We start from the raw sequence: 23,359 nt of genomic DNA, 5'->3' as shown, positions 1-23,359 counted from the left end.
CTTCGTTCCAGTAGTCGAGGGCGCCACGACTTGCTTCTTGCGAGCGCCTGCCTCTTCAGGATCCGTTGTCTCGTCAATGTGGCGAGCACGCGATCGGGTAATCATATGATGTGTCGATCCGTATGGCACGATCACATCGTTTACGCCCATGTCACGTCGAAGTGGGATAACGTCCCCAACTTCAGAATCCATTGGCACGACTTGTCCTGACTCGTCCGGTTGATACCCACCATGGCTGGGCTGCTCCACCTTGACTTCATTGTCATCCAGCTCCATTTTCTCCACCATGTCATCCAGACTTGTTGTTTTCACGAACTTCACGGTGCGCATGATTTGCACCTTTCCCGTCGCCACGTTGAGAACTCGGTATCCCTTGACACCATTCTCGTAGCCCACGAATCGACACTTGAAGGCCTTAGCATCAAACTTGCGGCGTTTCTCGTCGGGAATGTGCGCGCAGCCAACTGACCCAAATACTTTCATGTTCTTGAGCTGCGGCTTGGTTCCATGCACAATTTCGTAGGGCGTCTTGACGTTCACCGAGTTGGGGAGCCGGTTGATGATCCACGCAGCCGTGTTTACGGCTTCGGCCCACCACTTTCTCTCGATGGCTTCGTGGTAGAGCATACAGCGCGCCATCTCCACCAAACTTCGGTTCATGCGCTCAGCCAGTCCATTCTGCTGAGGCGTGTATGGCACCGTCTTTTCATGCTTGATGCCACTGCGGTCGAGGTAGGCCTTGAACTGCTTGCCCGTGTACTCGCCACCATTGTCAGAACGTAGGCGCTTGATTGCCTTGCCTGTTGCGTTCTCCATTGCTGCCTTGAAGACTTTGAACTTCGACAGCACTTCCGATTTGGCCTTCATGAAGTAGATGGTCACGTGACGTGAGTAGTCATCAATGAAGGTTACCACATACGTGCAGCCACCGGGTGTCTTGGTCTGCATCGGACCCATCACGTCCGTGTGCACCAGATCCAGTACGCCTGCACTCTTGACGAGCTTCTCCGGGTGTCGCGGATAGTCGTCCGCTCTCATCTTGCCCATGCAGCAGCCTGCGCAGACGGTACCACTTGTGACACCATCCGAAACGCAAGGCACTCCGTCTGTCATGGTCAACAGCTGTTCGTAACGTTTGAACGGGATGTGGCCGAGACGGGCGTGCACAACGGCCCATGGCTCCTTACGAGATGCCGTCGCCGCACGACACACCTCGCCCCCCACTGTCTTCAACTTGTAGACGTTTCCAAAACGCTTGGCCTCCATGACGGTAGCATCACCATAGCGAAAGACGCACTTGTCCTTGCTGAACTGCGCGACGATGTCCTTCTCGGCCAGCTTCGCAACCGAGATGAGGCTTCCATCAACTTCAGGGATGTATAGCACATCCGACAGCGTGACAGACGTTCCGTCCATCATCTTCATTCCGACGGTGCCCTTTGCAACTGCGTCGATCTTCGTGCCATCCGCGATCGTGATGCGGACTGGCGTCTTCAGCTCCTTCATGGACACGAACTTGTCCCGGACGCTGGTCATGTGCGAGCTGGCACCGGAGTCCACGAGCCACTCCGACTTGTCCATCGCACCCGTTGCCGTAAACGCGAAGTCGGACGCAGCTTGCGCGACTTGCCCACGTTCGTTGTCGACCTTCTTCTTGTGGCACTCGAATTCCTTGTGGCCAGTCTTCTTGCAATAGAAGCACTTGCCGTTGAACCGATGCTTGAAATTCTCCTTCTTCTTCGTAGCAAACGCCTTCTCTTGAGCCGATGACGATTCATCCGAGGCTTCAACACCAGCGAGCGCTTGGATTGCGTACGAGAGCGTCATGTTCGGCGTGTTCTCGAGCACGGTACTGATCATCCGGTACTCATCGGTCAAACTGCCGAGCAGCAGCACGAGTTGGCGGGTCTCGTCGAGAGGCTCACCTATCGTCTCCATTTGGAGCACGATTTCCTTGAATCGGTCCACGTGCGTCGTGAACCGCGTACCGGGCTCCATCTTGAAGTTATGCAGCTTCTTGGTGACGAGGAGTCGGTTCTTGAGCGTGCTCCGGTTGAACCGCTCCTGGAGCATGGTCCATGCGTCCATCGCAGTCACCGCACCACGGCTGTAGACTTGGAATGTGAGGCTGACGTCGCCAGCGATCACCCCAAGGGCTTTCAGATCGTCGGTCTTCCATGCATCCATGGTGCGGTTGCTCACTGGGTCGAACTCTGCCTTGATGATGTGAGGCAGCAGTCCCTTGCGCGAGAGCTTCATCCGCATGTTGAACTCCCAGTGGAAGTAGTTATCTTCCACGAGCTTGACGGTGTCCGCGTAGCTTGGGCTCATAACCAATTGAGAGTGTGCGAATGAGGCTTGGTAGTCGAGTGAGTAGTTGGAAGGAAATCCGAAAGTGAGCTCGATTTAGGTTAGTGTCTTTGCCAGCTAGCTGTCCCTACTGTATGCAATGTTCCCTAGTAGGTGAGGCTTGTAGATGTGGTCCAAACGATCTCGGCTGCGGTCCAAACGAAGTTGCCAGTCGTAAGACTGATCCGCCTAGTCACGGCTGCGGCTCAAAACGGTTGACTCAACACATGCAAATCATAAGCACCCAAATTGAAGTTGTCGTCCAATCACATTCCAGTTTCAGATATAGTCCAGCCAATCAGGTTGCGAGATCTTCCCATCTTCAACCACAGACCCCGGTGGCACGTGCCAGTACGCGCAGGCCGTCTGCTTCGCGGTAATGATCCAGTCGATCAGACAGCGAAGTGCAACCTCAACATGCAACGGATGAGATAGGGCAAGCGGTACTCACGAGGCCTCCCGAGGTCTTGAAATAAGCAACGCCCGATCCGCCAGCATCGATGGTAACTGAAACCGTCGAGGTGCAATGCAAGCCATATAATGGCGCCATGATTCCGATGCCAACTCGTCCAGTACTAGTAATGATCATTTTAGAGCTGTTGCCGCACATGAATCTGAGATCGTTCGAACTTGTAGTTCCCATGACCACTGGGTTAGTGCTCGTAGTATTATCTCCTGTCGATAACTGGAATGCGAACCCAATTGGGTTTGAAGTAGTACCTCCCTGTATATATAATCCCGCGTTGAAGCTTGTCGTTCCATCACTGAAATTATTATTCGATTGAATCGAGAGGTTTCCATTGAGACTAACGTTAGCTTTACCCCAGGTGGAGTAGCCAATGGCTGTGTCAGTGTTAAATAGCAGTTTATTCACGGTATCGCTTACCAGGTAGAGACAACCGCCGGATGGGTTCGAAGTTGATCCAGCCGCATGAAGGCATATAGCATCTGCTGTACTCGCTATCGTGTGGGTCATTGGATATCCCGATTTGTAATTTCTCGTGTTGCCGAAATCAAGCATGAGCTTGTATGTCTGCGAGCTCCATGATGATGCCGAAGATTGCTTCCAATCGATTTGGAATAACGCTTGGCTAGTGGCAGATGCTTCGTTCTGTGCTATGGCTGTCGCGTTATCGCTGAATACTAAATTCAGTAATGGATATGCGATATTAGAGCTGGTTGTCGAGCAGGTACTAGCAATAACTAAGCCAGCGCTATCTGAGGCTCGGTATAGATTCACTTGCTGGGTATTTGCAGTTGATCCCCAAAATCGTAAATTATTATTTACTACAGACTGAGATCCTGAACTTCCTAAACCAAATGTGAGTCCACTCGCGACAAGATTTGAAGCTATCATAGAAGAAGCTCCCAGATAAATGCCGCCCAGGGATTGAATCGCCCCAGTAGTACTCGAGGTTGATGCGGCTGTATTTGCTAGCACTAAAGTACCTGACGAGCCGATAGAGAGTCCGGTGAGAGTACCAAGCGATGTGATATTGGCTTGAGCCGCGGTTTGGAGCGTGCCAGTCAGGTTTGTAGCCGTTAGTGAGTTGATGTTCGTGATATTGCGACTCGAATCAAGCACGAGAGCTTTGCTGGCAGCTGCCGTTCCTGTAGTCAGTCCAGATATAAATGATACTAAGCTGATATCGTAAACATTTCCTCCTTGGCGATAAGCAGTGGCGTTGATATATGCTGATGCTCCAGTAAGCGTTAGTATTGATGAGACTCCGCTCAACGTCAGCGATCCGCTGCATGTAAGTCCTGCTAGAGTACCCAGTGAAGTGATATCAGCTTGCGACGCGGTTTGTAGAGTGCCAGTAAGGCTCGTAGCTGATAATGAACTGATACCCGAGATGTTGCTTGAACTGTCGAGAACGAGAGCTTTAGATGGAGCTGCTGTGCCTGGCGTGATGCTTAGAACGTATGCTGGCGGAGAGGAAACAGATGTTCCATTTACAGTCAGGCTTGAGCAACTCAATGCCCCCAATCCGCTTAGCGAACCATCAGAACCAACGACGAGGGCTATACCAGGAGTAGCAGTACCAGGTGTAATACCTGTAATATAGCTTAAGCGATAGTCATTGCGACTAAGATACAGAGTCTGAGCGCAAGCATATGCCAAGTATCCCGTCTGATCAAGCGAGAGATAGAATGCTGGGTTGTAGCAATTAGAAACGAATGTTGGCGGAGGATAAGTAAATCCACTCATATTTCTGGTCTCTTATATAAGTGCAATCGATTTTAGTCATGAGCTCTATTCCCGATTATGGCGGAGCTCTACCCAAGAAGTACAAGTCCGAGTCAGTTGGAGATATCAAAGAACTGGGTATCAAAAAGCTATTTAGAATGGTCATCCTTGGTCCGTCGTTCTCAGGTAAGAACAATCTGGTTTTCCATATTCTCAAGCATTCTCCCCATGTTTTCAGTCATCTCCATATCATCGCAAGAAACCCTCACCAAGAGCTGTATGACTTTCTGAAAGATAAGCTTGAGGGATTTGTTAGCTTTCATGAGACTCCTCCGAATGTCGATACAATCAGATGTAATCCCGGCAACAAACCCGAGCTTGTCATCATCGATGACTATTCAAACGATAAGAGCCTACAAAAAAACGTTTTCAGCCATTATTTCACGAGAGGTCGTCATTTCAAGTTGTCAACGATTTTCCTTTCGCATTCGTGGTTCGCAACGGACAAAATGATACGCCTCAATACTGAGTATGTAGCGATCCTTCGCGCGAATTCGCGCCGCGATCTAAAACTACTGATCACTGATTTCAATATCCCAGGTCTGACTGAAGAAGGCATTCTCCATTATTACAATCGCGCTGTTGAGCGTGGAAAGGGTCAGATGCTCTTCATAGACTCTGTAAAGGGCCAAATCGGGTATAACTTTGATCAACCAATTAAAATTGGTGAAAACTATTAGCCAGGTCATATAGCAACCATGAGCAATTTTGTCAAAATCGATAACACCTGCTTGGTTCAGAACGGCTTGAACAATACTTGGAAGTACTCCTTCCCCGGTAGTAGCTGTAATTTCGATAACGTTGAGGCATCGATCCAATCGATCTCACTCTACAACTCCGAGTTCAACATCGACGCGCTTCAGTTCGCTAACACTACTTTCCAAATTGAAGTGCCTACTGCTGCTACCACTACTACTCTTAGCGTCAATTTGGCCGACGGATACTACCTGTACAGCGACATCAATCGTAATATTCAGACAGCGCTGGTCACCGCCGGTGCGTATCTAATCGATTCGAAGGGTAATCAGGTATTCTACATTCAATTCGAAGAGAATTCAACCTACTATGCTTGTCAGCTTGATTGCTCAGCTACACCGACATCGCTGCCAACTGGATACACGAGACCTACAACGGGTTTGTATTCGACTGGTGGAACGGGTCTTCCTACTACGTCCCGCGTTCCACGTTTGATCATTAGCAATGCTGCTTTTGGTTCACTTCTGGGCTTTACATCTGGAACTTATCCGGCTGCGTCTACGACGACTTCTACGAGCCTGTTAAGTAATGCAATTCCACAGATTTCGCCATCTTCTTCATACGTCGTTCGTTGTGATCTGATCAAGAATGATTTCGTAGCGTCAGGTGATATCATGGCCGTATTTGATAAGGGTGATGCTGGTATCGGCAAACAGATTCAATACTTCCCAAGCAACGCGACATGGTGTAAGACTCATGACGGTGCGAGATCAACCATTACACTTTCGATTTGGAGTCAGAATGATCAGCCGGTCCATTTTCGTGATAACTCAGTCAATATGATGATATTGCTGCGCAAGCGTCGATGAGTCATACGGCTCTGCACTTGGCGGGGTCGCGAGGCTACCAACATAAAAAAAAATGAAGAGTATATTTTTTCTTACATTGTGAAGCTTCCTCCGTGCTTGCCCTTGCGCATAGAGCGTAGCCTTGCCATGTGAGCTTTTGCCTCAGGTGAACCCTTAGCAAACTTGCCCTTACGTTTGGTTGGCACTGAGCGGCCGCTCAGTCTGGAGGCGGAGCCGACAGCCTGCGGCTGCGACTCCACAAAGGGTGTTCCAACTCCGAAACGGTGCTTAATTCCCTTACGAACACTACTAATTAGTTCGTGGTGTTCAGGCTTCGTAGCTTTGGTATGAAGGAAGTGCTCACCCTCATCGACAATATCAGTAATTAGACCGCGCTTCTTGGCGTATCTGAGTGCGTTGCCCGCGTGTCGCTTGACATCAGCGAAACTAATACGGCCGCCTTCTTCATCACTATCATAGTCATCAAAACCAATGCCCGTCAAGGACTTTAGACCTGATCTAACAGGGATAGCGGCTTCAGGCGCTCCGACAGCGGTAGCAAGAGCGGGAGCGTCAGCGGCCTTGCTGAGTAGTCCTGAGTCCTTGGCGAATTTGAAACCCGATTTGATGCCTGACCATACCTTGCTCCAAATGGATCCACCCTGAGCCTTCTTGGACCCCTTCTTGATTTCGTGCTTAGTGATGTGCAGCCGAACACCACGCCCAGCCTTCTTAGCTTTTAGAGCCTTCTCATGCGATTTGAGATGTAGATGTAGCTTAGCACCACTTCCCGCAAGCTCAGCGGCTGTGAGCGATAGCTTGCCGGTCTTGACAGCCTTTCGCAATTTATGGGCGGGAACCCCGCTCGAAATGATAAGTTCGCGGTACATGATCGTAGTATATTCTCTGAATTAAAGCACAATAATATTTAAATTAATCATGGATTTGAATAGATCCATCCGTTTATGTTGCTTCGCGTATAACCATAGCAAACACCATATGCCGCAATAAGATCCATGTACTGCCTGAGTCTGAATTTCGTTGTATTTGCTGATGCCATATATCGATGGTGGGCCTTCTCCCATAGAATCAAAATACGTTCCATCGACAACGCAGGTCCAATGTCCTATGTCTTGCTTAGGCTTGCGTAGAAGGATAAGAAACGATCCTTTTCGCGGTAGAGCCCTCGTGATCTCATTCGATTCGTAAATATGATCAAGATGGATATCAAGCTTTTTCGCTAAAGCGATTAGATCATGATCTGATGATACTGGCTTCACTAAGTTCATTTGGATTATTTTATTTTTCGCTGAGGCTATATCGATGTGTATATAAGTGCTCTCACAACTATGTCGGATACTCAACTCGCCGATCAATTTCTGTATCAGTCGTCGCTGAAGAGCGACCCGGCCGTCAAGGTCAGCGCCCGCAAGCGTGTCCCATACGTAATCGATCTCAATCAGGGATCGTATGCTAATGGCGTAATCACGATCGATGCTACTGCTCAGCTGAATGGTGCCGAGGGCTTTGCTTGCCTTCGCGATGCGTACGTAGTCATCCCTTACAAGGTCTCGATGAAAAACACACACAACGCTAACGCCCTTGGTGCGGTCGCGAATCGTCTATCTGTTGGACTGAAGTGCGGCGTTTGGAATGTGATCGATGGCATGAGTCTTGAACTCAATGGCAAGAGCGTGATTTCGATGAGTGAGTACAAGCTATTTGCTAACAACCTTCGAGCTCAGGCTGAGACATCGCTTGATTACGTTAACAAGCACGGTGCTGAGGACTTTCTGTTCCCGGATAGCTCAGGCTCTATTGTATTCTCTTCTGCTGCTACCACGGGTTATGGCGATGGATACAGTGCCACGGCTGCTGATACCACACCTGCTCTCGGAACGAGTGCTACTGGCGCTGCATCCTATCCGGTCAATGATGGCTTCGTGAAACGTCTTCTAAGCAATCCTCCAGTTGCTGGTGCTGCTGTTAGTACAAACGGTTGGGCTACAATCGCTGCTGGCACTGCTAACACCATCGCTAATCAGTTCGGTCGTGGTGCTTTCGTTAATAGCGGAACCAGCGCTTCAGGTCTTACCTATGGTACTGCTATTAATAATCTCGCCGGAACATGGAACTACATGCTGAAAATCAAGCTCGTCGATCTTCATCCAATTTTCAAGGAGCTTGACTTGATGGCTAATCCTCAGATCAAACTTCGCTTCCGTGTGAATCAAGGAAATGCTGTAATTGCTACGACTACTACAAAGGGATTGTCGATTTCTTCGACCACTCTCATCTCGGGTCATTCATGCCCTATCATGGTTTCTTCAACTGCTGGATCTGCACCAAACTCTACATTATGTAATACTACGTCTGCTGGTCAATTCACGGTGGCATGGGGTGCAATTACCAACTCTCTTGAGCCCACGATCGATAGTACCTATTTCCCCTTCACTACTACGCGTCTGTACGTACCGTTCTTGGATCTAGAGAACCCTCAGGCTCTCATCAGCAAGCCCAACAAAACGGTTCGATACATGGACTACTATGCTCAGTGGTTCTATCAGCGCGCTGGTACTGGCGTCAGCACTACTCAGATGAATACTGCGTTTGACCTTCAGCTGTCGGCTTCTCTCAAGAACGCTAAGGTAGTTGCTTTGCTTCCGTTCGCTGAGACCTCTTCAGGCAACTTCAACTCTACTACGATTCAGCAGTTCCAGTCTTGTTTCGACTCGGCGCCTTGGACAGTTCAGCCCGGCTCGTCGATTCGCAACTTCAATGTCCGTATTGGTTCGCAGCAGGTGTTCGATATCTCGTATGACTACGATTTTCAGGACTTCGTTAATGAGTTCGCTAAGCTTGGCTCGATCAATGGTGATCAGACCAAGGAGTTGTCGAACGGCCTGATTGACTACCAGACGTGGCAGCAGACCAACCGCGTGCTTGTCGCGGATGTATCTCGCCTGACGGAGCGCGACGTCCCTCAGAGTATCCAGGTTATGGGAAAAAAACGCGTCGTCGCAGGGTTGCAACATGCTTGTATTGGTCGGCTTTGAAAATGAGATGACTTACAATCGCTTGACCGGAGAGGTGCTTGAATACACCTCTAACTAAGCTCTCATTTAAAGGATTGTAAAACTATATAATCTCCTTTCTTTAGCTTGATCCTATCGTCATTGCTCATGATCAATATGAGCGTCTTACCTGTCCCATAAGTAATCTGCTTAACTCTCACATCAATATCTGCCCCGGATACGCGTAAGTGTAAGACTCCTTTTCCCGTGAAACCATTTATAGTTATGCTAACTGTCGATTTGCTCTTCCTCAGGTCGTAAATGCTCATCGTCGGAATTAATTAATATATTTTTGAAAATGTCGCTGGTTGCTGAACCAACAGATTCTGCTTGAATCCAATCCTGATATCGCCGAGTTCCTTAAAATCAACTACCACAACGACGATGGTTCATTCTTGATGACGTGGGGCAAATATAAAAATAAGACGATCAAACAGATCAAAGCCCTTGATTCCAACTACATCGAATGGTTGAAGAAGAATGACTTCGTTCGCGAAAAGATGCCTAAGCTTTGACTGCTCTGAATGAGCTGTAGGTGAATGAGGTAATTTTTTTGGTAAAATTAGTACCGCATTTACACGTGTGGATGGTGTTGCTATCTGTGGTGCTCGCAGGTGTGGAGGAGACCTCCTTCGCACCAGGGGTTGGTTAGCGTTGTTGTCGACGAAAATGCATCTGGTGGGAAAGAACGTTCCAGAATCGTTCTCAATGATAAATTACGGTAAGGGAAAAAACGCCCGCGTAATGTTCTAAGAATTACTACTCGCGTTTGCACAATCTCTTTTGTATTATCGAGACGCCCAATCCACAAGGCCAGCACTTTCAGCCATTGCTCCTCTTCCTGGCATACAGCGATGGCAGTCGTGGTCGCTGCTGACGGTGCGCTCTTATGCTTGGACTTAGCTTTACGATACGTTTTCTCAAGAACTTCAGCATATGCTTGGATTGCCTTAATGTCGTATTTGACGCACCGCTCGGGGACAAACTGCACCTGTTCGAAGGCTTTGACCACTTTGTCTTGGTATCGATACGAGCGCTCTCCATGTTTTTCCGTATCGTTGTTCTGGTAGTGTCTGAAAGCCTCATTGACCCCCTGCAGCCAAGATTCGACCGGGAGAGTCTGGTAGATGGTCAATCCCATCGCACCGAGTGACTGTAGCACAATGAACGTGTATGACCATTTATCAGAGACGTACTCGGATCTCCAGCCGTAGAGCGCGTATCCTGCAATGATGATGATACCTATAAGGCCCATTTGTCTCATAGTGGCTGGATCCGTTATGTCGCGCTCTTTGAAGTTGATGACAACTTTACGCTCCCACAAGCGATAGTAAAGCAGAAGCCGAGCAGGATGTTCCGATAGGACGGGCAACGCTCCGATTGCAAATACCAACGGTCCAGCCGTGAGAACTTTGACGCCCCAGTTGGAACGCACATCCGGAGCTGAGACAACACGGCTCAATTGGAGGCTCACTATGTACGAGTATAGAGTGAACATGCTCGCCAGCATAGCGATCGTCGACGCGATGCAGGGAAACATCAGCGAGTCCCAGAACTTCCAGCACCAATTTTTTTTCTCTTCGAATGGAAGTTCTTCGGGCGCAAATACATCTGCCGGCGGGTGATACACCTTGCTCCATATGTCCTTGTTTGGCACGAGTTTTTCGGCCAAAACGCAAAAGCGCCGGAACCGCGCCGCTTCCAACTCAGCGTCTCCAACTGGAGGCATTTTGGCAACTTGCGCAGCTTCGTCAGCATCCTGGTCGTTCGGGCGTTCAACTTCGGCAACTTCACCAATGACGGGGTCGAGATCGTCGGTCGCCTGGATGTCGACATCGACGTCGATGTTACTCTCGGGCTGAACGCTGGCAGGCATGGCTCAGCAAAGCTGATAGACCAGGCGTTCGCGTCGTGTCTTGGACTCAGCTGTGCTCTTGGCGGAGAAAACTCGACTGTAAGCTACGGGAGAAAGTAAAATCACAGCACGTAGCTCACCGACGCCATTTGAAAACCGAAATTCGGAGGTTGCGCTTGATAGTGGCGGCACAGATCGACAACGCCCAGCAACCGCCACAACTGTCGGGATGTCGGAGACGTCCATGCCACCGCACCGAAGTCAACTGCCGCAGAACCATCAAGTAGACATGTGCCAGGCCACCGTACTACACCATTTGAAAACCGAAATTTGGAGGTTGCGCTTGCGAGCGGAGCGGCGGCACTAGTGAGCACAGATCGACAACGTCCAGCAACCGCCACAACTATCGGGGATGTTGGAGACATCCATGCCACCGTGATCGTTTTACCGAAGTCAACCGCCGCAGAACCACCAAAGTAGACATGTGCCAGGCCACCGTAGGTGGCGTCACTTTCGCCCAACTGACACAAGACTCGTACTCGCCGCTATGCGTCGAGGCGCCAACCGACGGGCATGGCACAGCAGGACGACGTGTTGGTAGTAGACGAGCAAACCAGGGCTGCACTGAAGGTGTTGCGCCCTTGATCGTTTTCTTCATCATGCCCCTGAATGGTGAGGATGACCCGATGAGCCTGCACGCGGGCTGTCCTGTCGAAGAGAGCACGTCGGGTAACAAGTGGGTCTGGAACGAGCCGCGCGGTGACTGCGAGTAGGTTGCACAGTGCTTCATGTATTACCCACCCGTTCGCCATCAATCCTATTGTACACACGGCAAGGTTCAAACTCGTAACGTTAGATGTGGAGCTCCTGGCCGCGGAACTGCGGCAGGTCGTAGGAGATCCTGCGCAGCTCTTGCAGCAGCGGCGTCTGCTCGTCCGCCTTGGTGATGCCCCAGGCCGGCGGCGCTGGCTGGTGCTGGCGCTTGACGTTCATCATGTAGATGACCAGCGCCCCGGGAATGAGCTCCGGGATGGCGTAGAACAGCCACGGGTTGGACACGTGCGGGTCGAAGACGTCGATGGCCGGCATGGAGAAGAGCAGCAGCAGGCTGCGGTAGAAGAAGAGCAGTGACGCCACGGCGCCGATGAGCGACAGCCGCGCGGCGATGGTGGCGGCCAGCGCCGAGAACTCGATCTTGAGCAGCACGGCGCGCAGCTGCAGCGCACAGCGGGCCAGCATGACGGCCAGCAGGAAGAAGCACAGCGCCACGAAGCCGTACTCCATCTCGAAGAGCACCATCTTCTCGCCGGGGAACAGCGTCTTGAGCACCAGCAGCGCGCACTCCACCAGGTAGATCCAGACGTTGGCCACGAGGAAGAGCTTGCGGGAGCGGCCCGAGCGCTGCGCGCCGGCGCCGCGCGTATACTCGGCGATGACGGACTGGTTGGCGGCCACGCGGGCCAGCGGCTTCTCGGCGCGCCGCGCCTGCGCGCGCACGTCCTCCCAGAAGCGCAGCAGCAGCGTGAAGGCGGAGAAGTAGAGCAGCGTGGCCAGCTTGCCGAAGGACGTGACGCCCAGCACGTAGATGTCGATGTCCGTGGGCAGCAGCGGCGTGACGAACACCATGTGCTCGTAGCGGAAGTCGGGCGCCGCGCCCTCCACCCACTGGAACATGTGCATGTTGCTGAGCACGAGCCACGCGATGCGCGAGAAGTAGGCGAAGGACAGGAAGGTCGGGAACCAGCGCATGCGCTTGACTGGCAGCAGGTGCGTGGCGTGCCCGTGCTCGCCCAGGCGCGCGCGCTGGATGCTCACGGACAGCGTGTAGGCCAGCACGGCCGCGTAGCAGTAGGCCGCGCCCGCCGCCGCCGACTGCGTGTAGAAGCAGTGGCGCGCGCCGAACAGGCAGATCTTGTCCAGCAGCTCCATGGCCGCGGCGTCGGAGGCGGAGACTCGTAATTGATTCCTCTGCCAAAAATGTAGAACTCGGCCAAATGGGCAAAATGTGAAAGGGCTTTTTAGGGTAAAAGTGCCCATTTTCAGCATGTAGACGTCGCGACGAGATGGACGGGATCATACACATACTACTAACTGAAGTTAGTAGACAATACTAGCGTCATCCGCGAGTTGCTTTAAATTCATAGCAGCACAGACACTACCTTTGAATTGGTTTCTCCAGCCGTACGACCAATTATCTATCTGCAGCAGCCTGTCGTCGTTCTTGTGCATGCTCGGTATCATGCGAGGTGCTGGATCAGAAGTGCTCAATTGTAGGTCTCCCATTTTAGTTGAAAAGGGGACGGTTTTCGTAGGTTCGATTCGTAGGGCGGACCATCAAGCGTCCACGACGACGTTGCTGAACTGTTGAAGTGAAAAAAAGGCTACTGTACATAACTTCTCTATCGTACTGGTACACTGCTGATACTTTACTGCGCCTCTATCTCTAGACGTCGTAGCACACGCTCCGGCGGCGCGACGGCGCTGCCGATGCCGAGCGGGGCGACTCGGGCTCCGGCTCGTCCGAGGCCTCGTCGCCATTATCGTGGTTGCCGATGGGCAAACCGTTCTCCAGCGCTTGGTACGACCCGCGCGAGCTTGACGCTGCCTTGGAGTCTACTTGCTGCTGCTGTTGCTGCTGCTGCCTCCGCCGGCTCTTGTCGCTGGGGCCGCAGAACCAGTCGAGCACCTTCTCGACGTCGGACGACGGCACCACCAGGATCAGCCACAGCAGCGCGAACGCCACCACGAGCAGCAGCACACCAATGCCCAGGTACACGCGCGACCAGAAGACCCAACCGGCCCGCCACGTCGAGCCCTCGTCGTCCGAGAAGTGCGTCGAGTGGAACAGGAGCTTGGGCGCCCAGCCTCCGGAGCAGACATTGGCAGCGCTTGCACTACTGGATGCAGACGACTCCACGCAGGCGAAACCCACGGTCTTGTGCTCCGAGTCGAACTGCACGTAGTACGCGCGGAGGAACGTGACCCCAAGCACCACGACCTCCTCGTGCTCCTTGTCTTGCGGGATGTTGGTGGTCATGGCCGACGCGGCGGGGGTCTGCACCTTGCTCTTGCTCTTCTTGGACGTGAACAGCGCGTGAACGTCCAACTGCGGCGTGCAGATGAAGTCGTCGCAGCGCGCGTAGTCGGTACCCTGCAGCACGAGGGTTTGTGTCTTGGACGCCGTGCCCGCCGACGCTTCTTCTACAGCAAAACTAAACCTGAGAGCGGGGAACATCTCCGCCGTGCAGTCCGCACAAGCGTAGCCACTGACCGCGTGCGGGTTCGCACGCAGTTCTCGTCCGTGCTGCACGTGCAAATGCTGTTTAATCTCCGCGATGGTCGCGTCGAACGCTCGTCGTGGCAGCAGGAGCAGCGAAGTGCCCGAGTCCACGATCGCGACAGCCGCCGAGACGGCTACGATTCCTTCCCCGCTGCTTGCGAGCTGCTTCGAGCTCGAGTTGGAACGCGAGTCGAAGCTCCCGACTGTGAGCCGATGCAGCCTGATGGCCCAGAAGCCGTGCGCGCGTCGACTGGACGGGTACCTGACGACGGGGAAATAGTGCCAAGCCACCTTCGCGCCCGACTCCTGCGGCACGTGGGCCACGGGCAGCGAGTCGTCTGCCCCGCCGAAGATGAGCTGCGCCGGCGGCAGCGCGCCGGGCAGCGGGTTGATGTAGATGGAGAAGCGGCGCAGGCGCGGGTCGGCCTGCAGCAGACTGGGCTTGGTGATGAGCGCCAGCGCGTCCAGGCCGAGCCCGACGATGCCGTCGGCCTGGAAGCGCTGCAGCCGCTTGGTGGTCTTGCTGGCACTGCCCATGTGCACGCCGGGCAGCGTGAGCACCTCGGCGGCGTCGTCTCCGCCGAAGAGCGAGATCTGCTCGCGCACGACGCGGCCCGACGCGTTGCCGCTGCCGTACTCGAGGCGGAAGGGCTCGCCCAGCGCCTCGTGCGAGTGCGACGCGGCGGCGCTGTAGCGCCTGGAGCCGGCGCAGTCCGCGCAGTTGGTCTCGGGCAGCCAGATGTCGCTCGAGCCCGTGTCGAAGATGACCTGGAAGCGCTGCGGCGGCGACCCCACGCCGATGGCGCCGAAGAACTGCATCTGGTCGAAGTTCTCCAGCGGCACGCGCAGCAGCTCGGCGGACGCGGAGGCGGCGAGCGCCAGCGCCAGCGGCACGCGGAGGCCTCGGCGCGCCATGGCCCTTCGGTCCGTCGACTAGCTTGATGGAGACTAAAGAGCTGCTGACTCTCCGCGTCTGACTCCGGATCTGGGCAGGGATGGGCGCGCCCTCTCAAACGTCATTTTGAGGGACTCGAGGTGAGTGATACATGTTGACCAGGGTTTGGTAGCACTGAGCAGATTAGTACTAATAGTAATGATATTTTCACTACTATTAGTTCTACTATCGCGATAGTCCTGGTCTTTTGGAAAGTAGTAGTGCTACGTGCATAATAGCACTAAGTCATGACGTTAGTAGAGCTATTAGCTCTACTAATATCACTCCCCCCAAGATCTTGAAAGGTCACGGAAGTGGGGCCTCCCCCCTCCTTGCCGATCTCTCACTTCGCGATTCTCCACACCCCGAACAACCCGCGATGAAGTGCGCAAAGCTTGATTGCCACCGGGGCGACCTATCACAGACGTCTCCATGCTGTATATGCGGTAAAAAAAAAAGTGCATCACTTGTGTAGCAACGAGCTCTGCCCTGCCGCCGAGCTAACCACGGCCGAGCTATCCAAGAGGAAGCACCGCAATCCGTGCCTTTCGTACCACTACAAATTATACTGAAATGACGAATAAGCCGGTTCTGCAGTCGGGCATGCGCTAACAAGTCCTTCAACCCTGATAGCGACTCGCAAGAGCTTCCTCTACCCAGTTACTCGGGCATATCATGTACGAGCGCAGCCTCGATTATATTACATCTCGCCCAGACAGAGGTTGATATGGAACCCGAGCCTACAAACACCGTCACTGATCACATATCTCAAGGCTCTAATGCGTGTTGAGCATCGAGTTTTCTATAAGGGCCTGCACGCAAATGGCGAACAAGCAAATGTTGAATCTGGATCTGCTTCAAATTCGGCTCATGGAGAGTGTAGTAGCAGTTCAGATACCGAGACCGACCTATCGTACGGCGATAAAGTATCTCAACTGACCGAGGAGACCAGTGCTAATTCTTCGATGAACGCAAAAGCCGATACAGTATTAGTGGTAGTCAGAGTTAGATACAAGCCGTGATGCTGTGACAAGGCTCGCTCGGATCTTTCCGGCGAACCCGTCAATTGCCTGCCGCCAACGCACTCTATGTCCCACGCACGACCCTTAGTGGATGGGAGAGGGCAGCTGGCTGCAAGGAACTGCTGCTTCAACAAGAACTGGCTCGGAGAACATGGACACACTCTCGGCCGAAGTCCCAGGTCTCAGCTGGGAGTCTCAGCTATTTCGCTGATACTATTGTGACTCTGAAGCCACGACGACTGAAGTTGACTATGGATTGGCTTGACTCCTGTGAAGTTTGAATTGCGTTCACCCCGCTGAGCTTAGACGTTCCGGATAGACACCTGTTGATGGCTGGATGCGTGGCAAACTGAGCCGACCTGGTCTCAGCTGAACTCGCTGCGGCTCGGCTGAGAGTCGGTCAGCTTTGGTGGCGAAGGCGCTGAAGTCTCCAAGTTTTAACTGGAAGAACTGAAGTCCCCGGGTCTCAGCTTGGATCACTGAGACTAGCTGGTCTCAGCTGAAGCCAGTTGGTTTCAGATCTCACAACCCTGAGCTTGGGGTGGTCTCAGCCGGAACAGCTGGAATCTGTATGTCTCGGCTCAGATGTTTCAGCGGGATGTGCTTGGGCTCAGCGGACGCTCCGGAGTCTCGGTTTGGCGACCTAGGTCTCAAATGATGCTGACACTGGTGGACGCTTATGTCGGGGGTCTCAGTTGGAATCTCGCCTGAGACTATGGAGTCTCAGAGTGGCCGATGGGTACACGGTGAATGCGCGCTGCTGGAGGGACGCGTCATCAATGATGACGGACTCATATATCAGCCGGGATGGGACCATCTGTACCCAGATTACGACACACTTTCGGCCAATGAGTCACCGGGGATCAGCTACTAATCACTGAAGCTTCGTTGAAGATCTGCCGAGCCCATGCCTGACCACGCTGGATTTTGCTAAGCTCGGCCCATTATTGGCTAAAACTCAGGTTGAAGCGCCGAATGCCTTAGGCACACTGGCAGCTCTCAGGATGATCTTCAACCTTTGTGGGTGCTCTCCCAACGGCGCTGTGGCCCCCCTTGATAGGTCTTGTTTGCATGTGTAATAATTGAATCAGAATCAAATTTGCCCCGAAGGACGCAAGTGGGAGTGTTTCCTTGTGTAAAAGGGTGCCGAGGACCGGTTTCATCAAAACTCAACCCCATATAGTCTTTTTGGGTGTGCCTCGGTGTGAAGAGGAGCTTAATTAGCTATTTTATACTATTACGTGATCTGGACGACATTACCGACACGTATTTCGTATTTTCGGGGAGTAAGTGACTCTCCTGAGGTTTCGGCGGAGCGACTACGCGGGGGCTGAGATAGGCTCAAGTCTTCAGTGCGGTTACTGAATTTCGCTCATTTTGGAGCGTATTGCGCGGGCGTCCCTGGGGGCAGAGCGAGAACCCGGACTACGGACAGGCTCAAACCGAGCCAATTTTCTCGGGGCCACTCTAGGTCTGAGGGGCGAGTGAAGACCCGTGGAAGCGGCTCTCAGCTGGAGCCGCCGGAGGAAGTGAAGAAGCTACGGAGACCAGGTCCAAGATCTCGAAAGAGGTGAACAAGTTACGTGTGGGGTGTCGTGTTTTGTATTGGAGAAAACCCGGGGCAGATTGGGTTGGACACGTGCGAGCTGAGACCTGTTGAGTGGGGAGCAGGTTTCGTTTGGAGAGCGCTGGAGACATCTGAAGTGGGAGCAAGGTTGCTGTGGCTAGCTGACGTCTGGGCCCAAAGCGTAGCCCTAGGAAGAACCGTCAGTGGGATCACAAGGGAGGTGCACACGCCGCGCCTGACAAAGGACCGGAGCTGGGAAGTTTCATTCGAGCCGTTGTTGGGCTCAGCTGAGGTATTTCAGCTGAGACCCCAAGACTCTGAGCCTTCTGAGCTCTAGTCCGACGTTCGGCGGTCTACGTTTATTCAAGGTTCGATCTGGAAAGCCGGAAATTGGCCCGTACCTCGCCGCAATTCCACGAGAAAAAATCGCCCTTGCCTCGTTCTCATTGGTTAAAATTCTCTTGGAATCCAAGAGATCTCACCCGAGCTTTTTTCTTCCAAGAGATCTCTTGGAATCCAAGAGACGCAGACACACAAACGAAGATCGCAACACAACATGAAGGCGAAGGATGGCGAAGCTTCAGGCGAGGCAATGGCGACAGTCACCCCGACACCCGTCAAGCCCGCTGCTGCAGCCGGTAAGAAGAAGGAAAAAGGGAAGACAGCTGTGCCGAAGCCTCCTCGGGGAACAACTAAAGCATGGAAGATGGCACCAATTTTCTGGCGCGAGGAGAGAGGGAAGTCTTCGCCGCAGGTTGTGCTCTGACGGCGTGAAGGGAGTGAAGTCTTCGCTGTAGGTTGTGCTCGATTGGCTTAGCAACGCTCGGATGACACGTTTGGCCAGCAACTGCTCTGGTGTGTGAGCTCCAACAGAGAGATAGTCGGTACAATTACCTTGGCCGTCCAACTATCCCAACTCACGAAGCAATCCCATAAATGGAGCTCCGCGCTACACTTCTGCTGCTTTCCAGGCACGCTCTGAATTTCAGGTTGACCAGCAATCAGCTGGCTCACAGCAAGGAAGAAGGGTCTAGACATACGAAACTTGAGCTGGAACTCTTCGTCGGGCATTCTCGTCAGGTAAAAATTGATTCTCGGTGCGGGGCGTGGAACTCGTTTCCGACGCACCACATAGCGTTGTGATTGTAGCACAATATAGAGCAAGGCAAACTCCATCTCATCATCTTCGTCACTAGAATCTTCAGTGTCTGCAAGCAGGAGCAACCGATCTCTCCATACTGCTTGAAGACCCTTCAGCAACCGCTTCTTCTCGCTTGACGTCGGCATCTTGCGAATGGTCGCTTGGATCGAACTCTTGGTCCAAGCACTTGGAGAGGTCTCACAGTTCAACGGATTTGATAGGCTAATAATTGGCGAGCTCGCCTATTGGAATCACGGCTTGCATCCAACTCTGACTACCACTATTGGAGGTGTGGCTAGAACTTCGGATTGAGTGGGCTGATATGGCAAAAGTACAGTACCCGCTCAAAGAAGAGGACGAAAGAGTGCTGGTCAAGCTGAGTGTGCGAGACAGGATCGTGTGTGGAATGTAGAGCAGCTGTGTGGGTAAATTGATGTCTCCTGCTGGTTTGTGGAGGTTGGCAGGAAACCATGCCCGTCGGTAGTGAACCTTGGACGTGTTTGGCGAGGACAGGGCTGCTCGACTGTGTTTCAAGAACGAGTGTTCTCAACAGGATCCTTTGTGATGAGTCCGCTGCGAACAAGAACAGACAATGAGCGAGCGCAACGACAACTAATTCTGTGCCACGATCGCCACGAACTAAGGCGAATGGAGGAGAGCAAGTGAAAGCTCTGGTAGCCGCCGACATGGTACATTAGTAGTGTTATAGTAGTACTATAGTAGTGATAATAGTACCTTGACTGTCCAAAATTTGAATATAGTGTTATTAGAACATATATTCAGGAGTATCATAGTAGTATCACTGCTATCCGAAATTCTCACTACTACCAAACCCTGATGTTGACCTTTGAGACGACCTGTCGAATCGCATACAGACAAACTTCAAACAGAAAAAACAGAGATGACGGGCGCGGGAGCCGGTCTCTGCTACGCCCGACCGAGACAAGTTGCCTTGTTGCCTCACGACGTCACGACAGGCGCTGGGTTGAACTTGGGTCACGTTGCCCGCGCCGGTCCACCCGCTGCGTTGCGGTGTGTCCCTGCGGACGTGAGCTTCGCGTTACGAGCGTCAACTTCCAGCGCTCGGCTTGGCGGCCGCTGCTGGAGTACAGTAGGTCGGAGGAATGAATCTAGCTGGCGTGTAAACGGTAGCAGTTCGTTTGCGTTGGTGCAATGTAAGTAGGGCATGCTCGCCACGATTAAATCGCGGGGCTTGACGTGACGCCGCTGTAAAGCTTGCTCGGGCTCGCTCCTCGAGCTAGCGTCGCTGCCTTTGGCGCGAACTATCCACCGCTGACAATAGCCACGGCTCAACGCGTGCCTCGAGTATCATGACGGCAAGGCGATGTCGTCTCGCGCGGAGGCCAAGTGTATGTGCCCAGTCGAACAAGCTCCTGACCAACCCGCTCCCTCACCGCACAGATACCTAACTGCATCTTCGTGTCCAACAACGTCGTCGCAGTGAGCGCGGACGCTGGAGGACGACCGACCGACAATGCTCTCTGCAAAGATCCATCCGCAGTCTCCGATGAGCAAACCTCGGCACTCTGGTCGACAGCACGGAGTCTATTGTTTTTACCCCTCTCGACACAGTCCACCTAACTCTTCGCTCTTCGACGCGCTGTCGAGAGATGACGATGACCTCGCTCGGTGGGCCGTAGTACAGCCGCCGTACCATCATCACCGTCGCAGGCTGCGACGTTGATCCCGATCGTCGCGTTGAGACTAGGATCCGAAGATACCTACCACTTCAACTTGGTGTTCGAACGAAAAAGAAGAGTTTAAAATGCATCTCTACAGCCTACATCGCGAAATGGTGCGCATACATCCGCCCCTCTTCCGTGCTGGCAGCCATGCGGACCAGCATGAGATTGGTTGCCGTGTTGGTGAGGGCCTGCAGCCTGGTGATCAGCAGCAAGACGCCACCAAGCTCGATGGGCGTGGGCGGTAGATCGCTGCTGCCACAAAAGCCGTTCCAGACCATATAGAAGAACACAATGATCGACTGGGGCATCGCGGTGTCTCCGAGGCTACCCACCATGGAGTAGCCAAAGAGCAGCGCGCTGTTGCTGAAGTCTAAAGGGAGAGAGCAGTCCGTGTAGCTGACCACCCACATGAGCACCACTGGCAGTACAATAGCCTGCGCGAGGCGGTTGCACGCCGCCAGGACTGGGTACAGCGCGCCGAAGACAGCGGGCGGGACTTCTCGTGAACGCAGCACGCTCTTGGTGGCAATCGCCAATGGCAACAGTGGAGACTGCAGTAGTACGCTGTAAAGCAGTGCCGGCATCATCTTGAGCAGCCAGCCAAATGGTTGGCGGCGGGTTACCATGAAGAACAGGATCGGACACAGCACGAGGCTTTGAATAGCGCACACAAGCACGCTCGCAAGGCACCATTTTCCCGCAAACGACGCGAGTTTGGCGTTGACAGGGTCTATCAGCACTGATCCGATGATAAGTGGCAGGATGGCGACGAGCGCCACCGACTGCAGCCAGTCCAGAATCGTGAACAGCGCGGCATACAAGTGCACGAAGAGCCTGAGCAGCGGGTTGCACCTAGCGTCGCCACGCTCGCGGCCTACTCCTCCACCGCGAAAGCTGCGTGTGACGGCCACGCCCAGGACAGTGGCTATCATCATCGAACTTATGTAGTAGTCGGCGCTGAGCGCTTGCACAACATTGTTCGGGACGTAGCGCTCTCCCAACAAGTATACCCACTGGGTTAAGGTGAGCTTCGTGATGGTCTCCGGCAGGCCTAGCACGCCGTTCACATCCACGAAGCTCGGGAAGACGGCGGCTGTGCTGTTTGCATCGTCAAAAGTATCCGAGTCGCAGGCAAGTGACGTGCCGTTCAGCTCGAGGTACTTGGAGTTGCTGCATTGGAATCCAAAACGCGTGCTAGACGCCTCGAAGATGAGCACGTCCGTCTGCTTGAGCGAGTGGCGAAGAGCAGCAGCGATGATAACGGCCATCAGCACCGAAAGCAGGCTCAGTACGAAGTGGAAACCCAGCGTCTTGAGCCACAGTCGCTGGAGAGCTCCGCGAGCAGTCAGCGTTGACACCGAGAAGATGACTTGACAAATGCCCATTGGCACAGCAGCACAGTTGACGAGCCGAATGTACAGAGTGCCGATCTGATTGAGCCAGTATCCGTACGCCGCGGGTGGGTCTGCTGAGAGTGCCGCGAAGCCGATGCCGAACCCCGCGGCCATTAGCACAGCCAACAGGTACGAGTTCATTGATCGAGGAAGGTGCTGAAGTGCCTGGGAGTAGATTTCGTCGAACGGAGTGAAGTCTCTGGTCTGCTCCGAGTGTGTGCGTGAGGGTTGGCGCGATGGCCGCACGGCCGGCGGCTCTCCTGGTGGTGTGCCGAGTACGTCGTACGAGTCGTTCGGCGTCCCCAGCGGAGCATCCCGTGACGACGCGTTGCTGAGATTCGACTGGGCATTTGTCTCGGAGCCCATGGGCGCTCTAGACGACCGTGCGTACGATGCAGTGGCGTGGAATCCACGGCTTCGAGAGGAGTCTGTTTCGCCGCCACGATGCGAGCCTGTATCGCCACCGTAGGCACCACCGCCTGCGAAGGCGTCTCGAAGGTACTTGTAGAACGACGTGGATGAAATGCTAGCAGCCTCGTACGCGCGAGGGAACCGCTCCTGCTGCTCCCGAATTTGCTCGTGCTGTTGGCGTTGTAAATGCCGGAGCTGCTGGCTTTGCTGCTCGAGTTGTTGGAGGTGTAGCGGTGGGCCGCGGGCCTGGGACCCCGCCGCATCGACGCTCACAAAACTGTTGAAGGTAGCTCTGTTGCGTGACGCCGGGAACGTGATCTCCTCGTCCGCGCTTTCGAAAGAACCGCTCGGATCCGACAATATGGACTCGAAGCCGTCGCTGCCCAGAGAGATGCGGTAGCTCGGGCGCTCCGAGTCCTGGATCTCATCCGTGTCGTATAAGCTGAGATCGAGCTCGCTGTGTCTGCTCTCGCCTTCTTCGGCCTCGCTGTCCTCGTAGATGACGTGCCGGGGTTTGCTCCTGCGCAGGCCGCTGATGCTGTCGATGCTGCTGGGGGCGATGCTGATCTCGGACTCGGACTCGCTGTCGCGGCGGGACGACGTACTCCTCCCGCTCATGGTCGCGGGCCAGCCTGCCGGAAGCGCGTTGTTCTGCACTAGCGCAAGACAGCAACAGCCAAACACGCTGCATATAGATGAAGATGAAGACGGCCGTGTAACGGACGGTGGCACCTCCATGTTGAAGTGGTCGAGATGGCTACACTATGGTTGACAAGGTCCCGTTCGATGCAACGATGGCCATCACGGGTGCCGCACGGCTCGTGCATCGAG

The 23,359-nt window shown here is 53.6% G+C and overlaps 5 protein-coding genes across 5 annotated transcripts; 1 reads left to right on the top strand and 4 right to left on the bottom strand.

The window, feature by feature from the left end:
- Window positions 1-6,236: 6,236 nt before the first annotated feature.
- Window positions 6,237-7,034, bottom strand: IUM83_12459 (uncharacterized protein; the record flags this gene model as incomplete). The annotated part of the gene is made up of 1 exon (XM_067937083.1): window positions 6,237-7,034. The coding sequence occupies one exon, from the start codon at window positions 7,032-7,034 to the stop codon at window positions 6,237-6,239; it is 798 nt and encodes a 265-aa protein (XP_067785165.1).
- Window positions 7,035-8,681: 1,647 nt separating this feature from the next.
- On the top strand, window positions 8,682-9,200 carry IUM83_12458 (uncharacterized protein; the record flags this gene model as incomplete). The annotated part of the gene is made up of 1 exon (XM_067937082.1): window positions 8,682-9,200. The coding sequence occupies one exon, from the start codon at window positions 8,682-8,684 to the stop codon at window positions 9,198-9,200; it is 519 nt and encodes a 172-aa protein (XP_067785233.1).
- Window positions 9,201-11,925: 2,725 nt separating this feature from the next.
- IUM83_12457 (Cathepsin-like aspartic protease A1) lies at window positions 11,926-13,002 on the bottom strand (the record flags this gene model as incomplete). Its single annotated transcript, XM_067937081.1, has 1 exon — window positions 11,926-13,002. The coding sequence occupies one exon, from the start codon at window positions 13,000-13,002 to the stop codon at window positions 11,926-11,928; it is 1,077 nt and encodes a 358-aa protein (XP_067785356.1).
- Window positions 13,003-13,516: 514 nt separating this feature from the next.
- On the bottom strand, window positions 13,517-15,268 carry IUM83_12456 (cathepsin-like aspartic protease A1; the record flags this gene model as incomplete). Its single annotated transcript, XM_067937080.1, has 1 exon — window positions 13,517-15,268. The coding sequence occupies one exon, from the start codon at window positions 15,266-15,268 to the stop codon at window positions 13,517-13,519; it is 1,752 nt and encodes a 583-aa protein (XP_067785193.1).
- A 5,550-nt stretch (window positions 15,269-20,818) lies between these two features.
- Window positions 20,819-23,146, bottom strand: IUM83_12455 (Neutral amino acid transporter B(0); the record flags this gene model as incomplete). Its single annotated transcript, XM_067937079.1, has 1 exon — window positions 20,819-23,146. The coding sequence occupies one exon, from the start codon at window positions 23,144-23,146 to the stop codon at window positions 20,819-20,821; it is 2,328 nt and encodes a 775-aa protein (XP_067785237.1).
- Between the last annotated feature and the right edge of the window lie 213 nt (window positions 23,147-23,359).

The sequence above is a fragment of the Phytophthora cinnamomi genome (genome assembly GCF_018691715.1).
Source record: "Phytophthora cinnamomi strain GKB4 chromosome Unknown Contig81, whole genome shotgun sequence".
In the NCBI taxonomy this organism is placed as follows: Eukaryota; Oomycota; class Peronosporomycetes; order Peronosporales; family Peronosporaceae; genus Phytophthora; species Phytophthora cinnamomi.
This window is presented reverse-complemented; position numbering and strand designations above follow the sequence as displayed.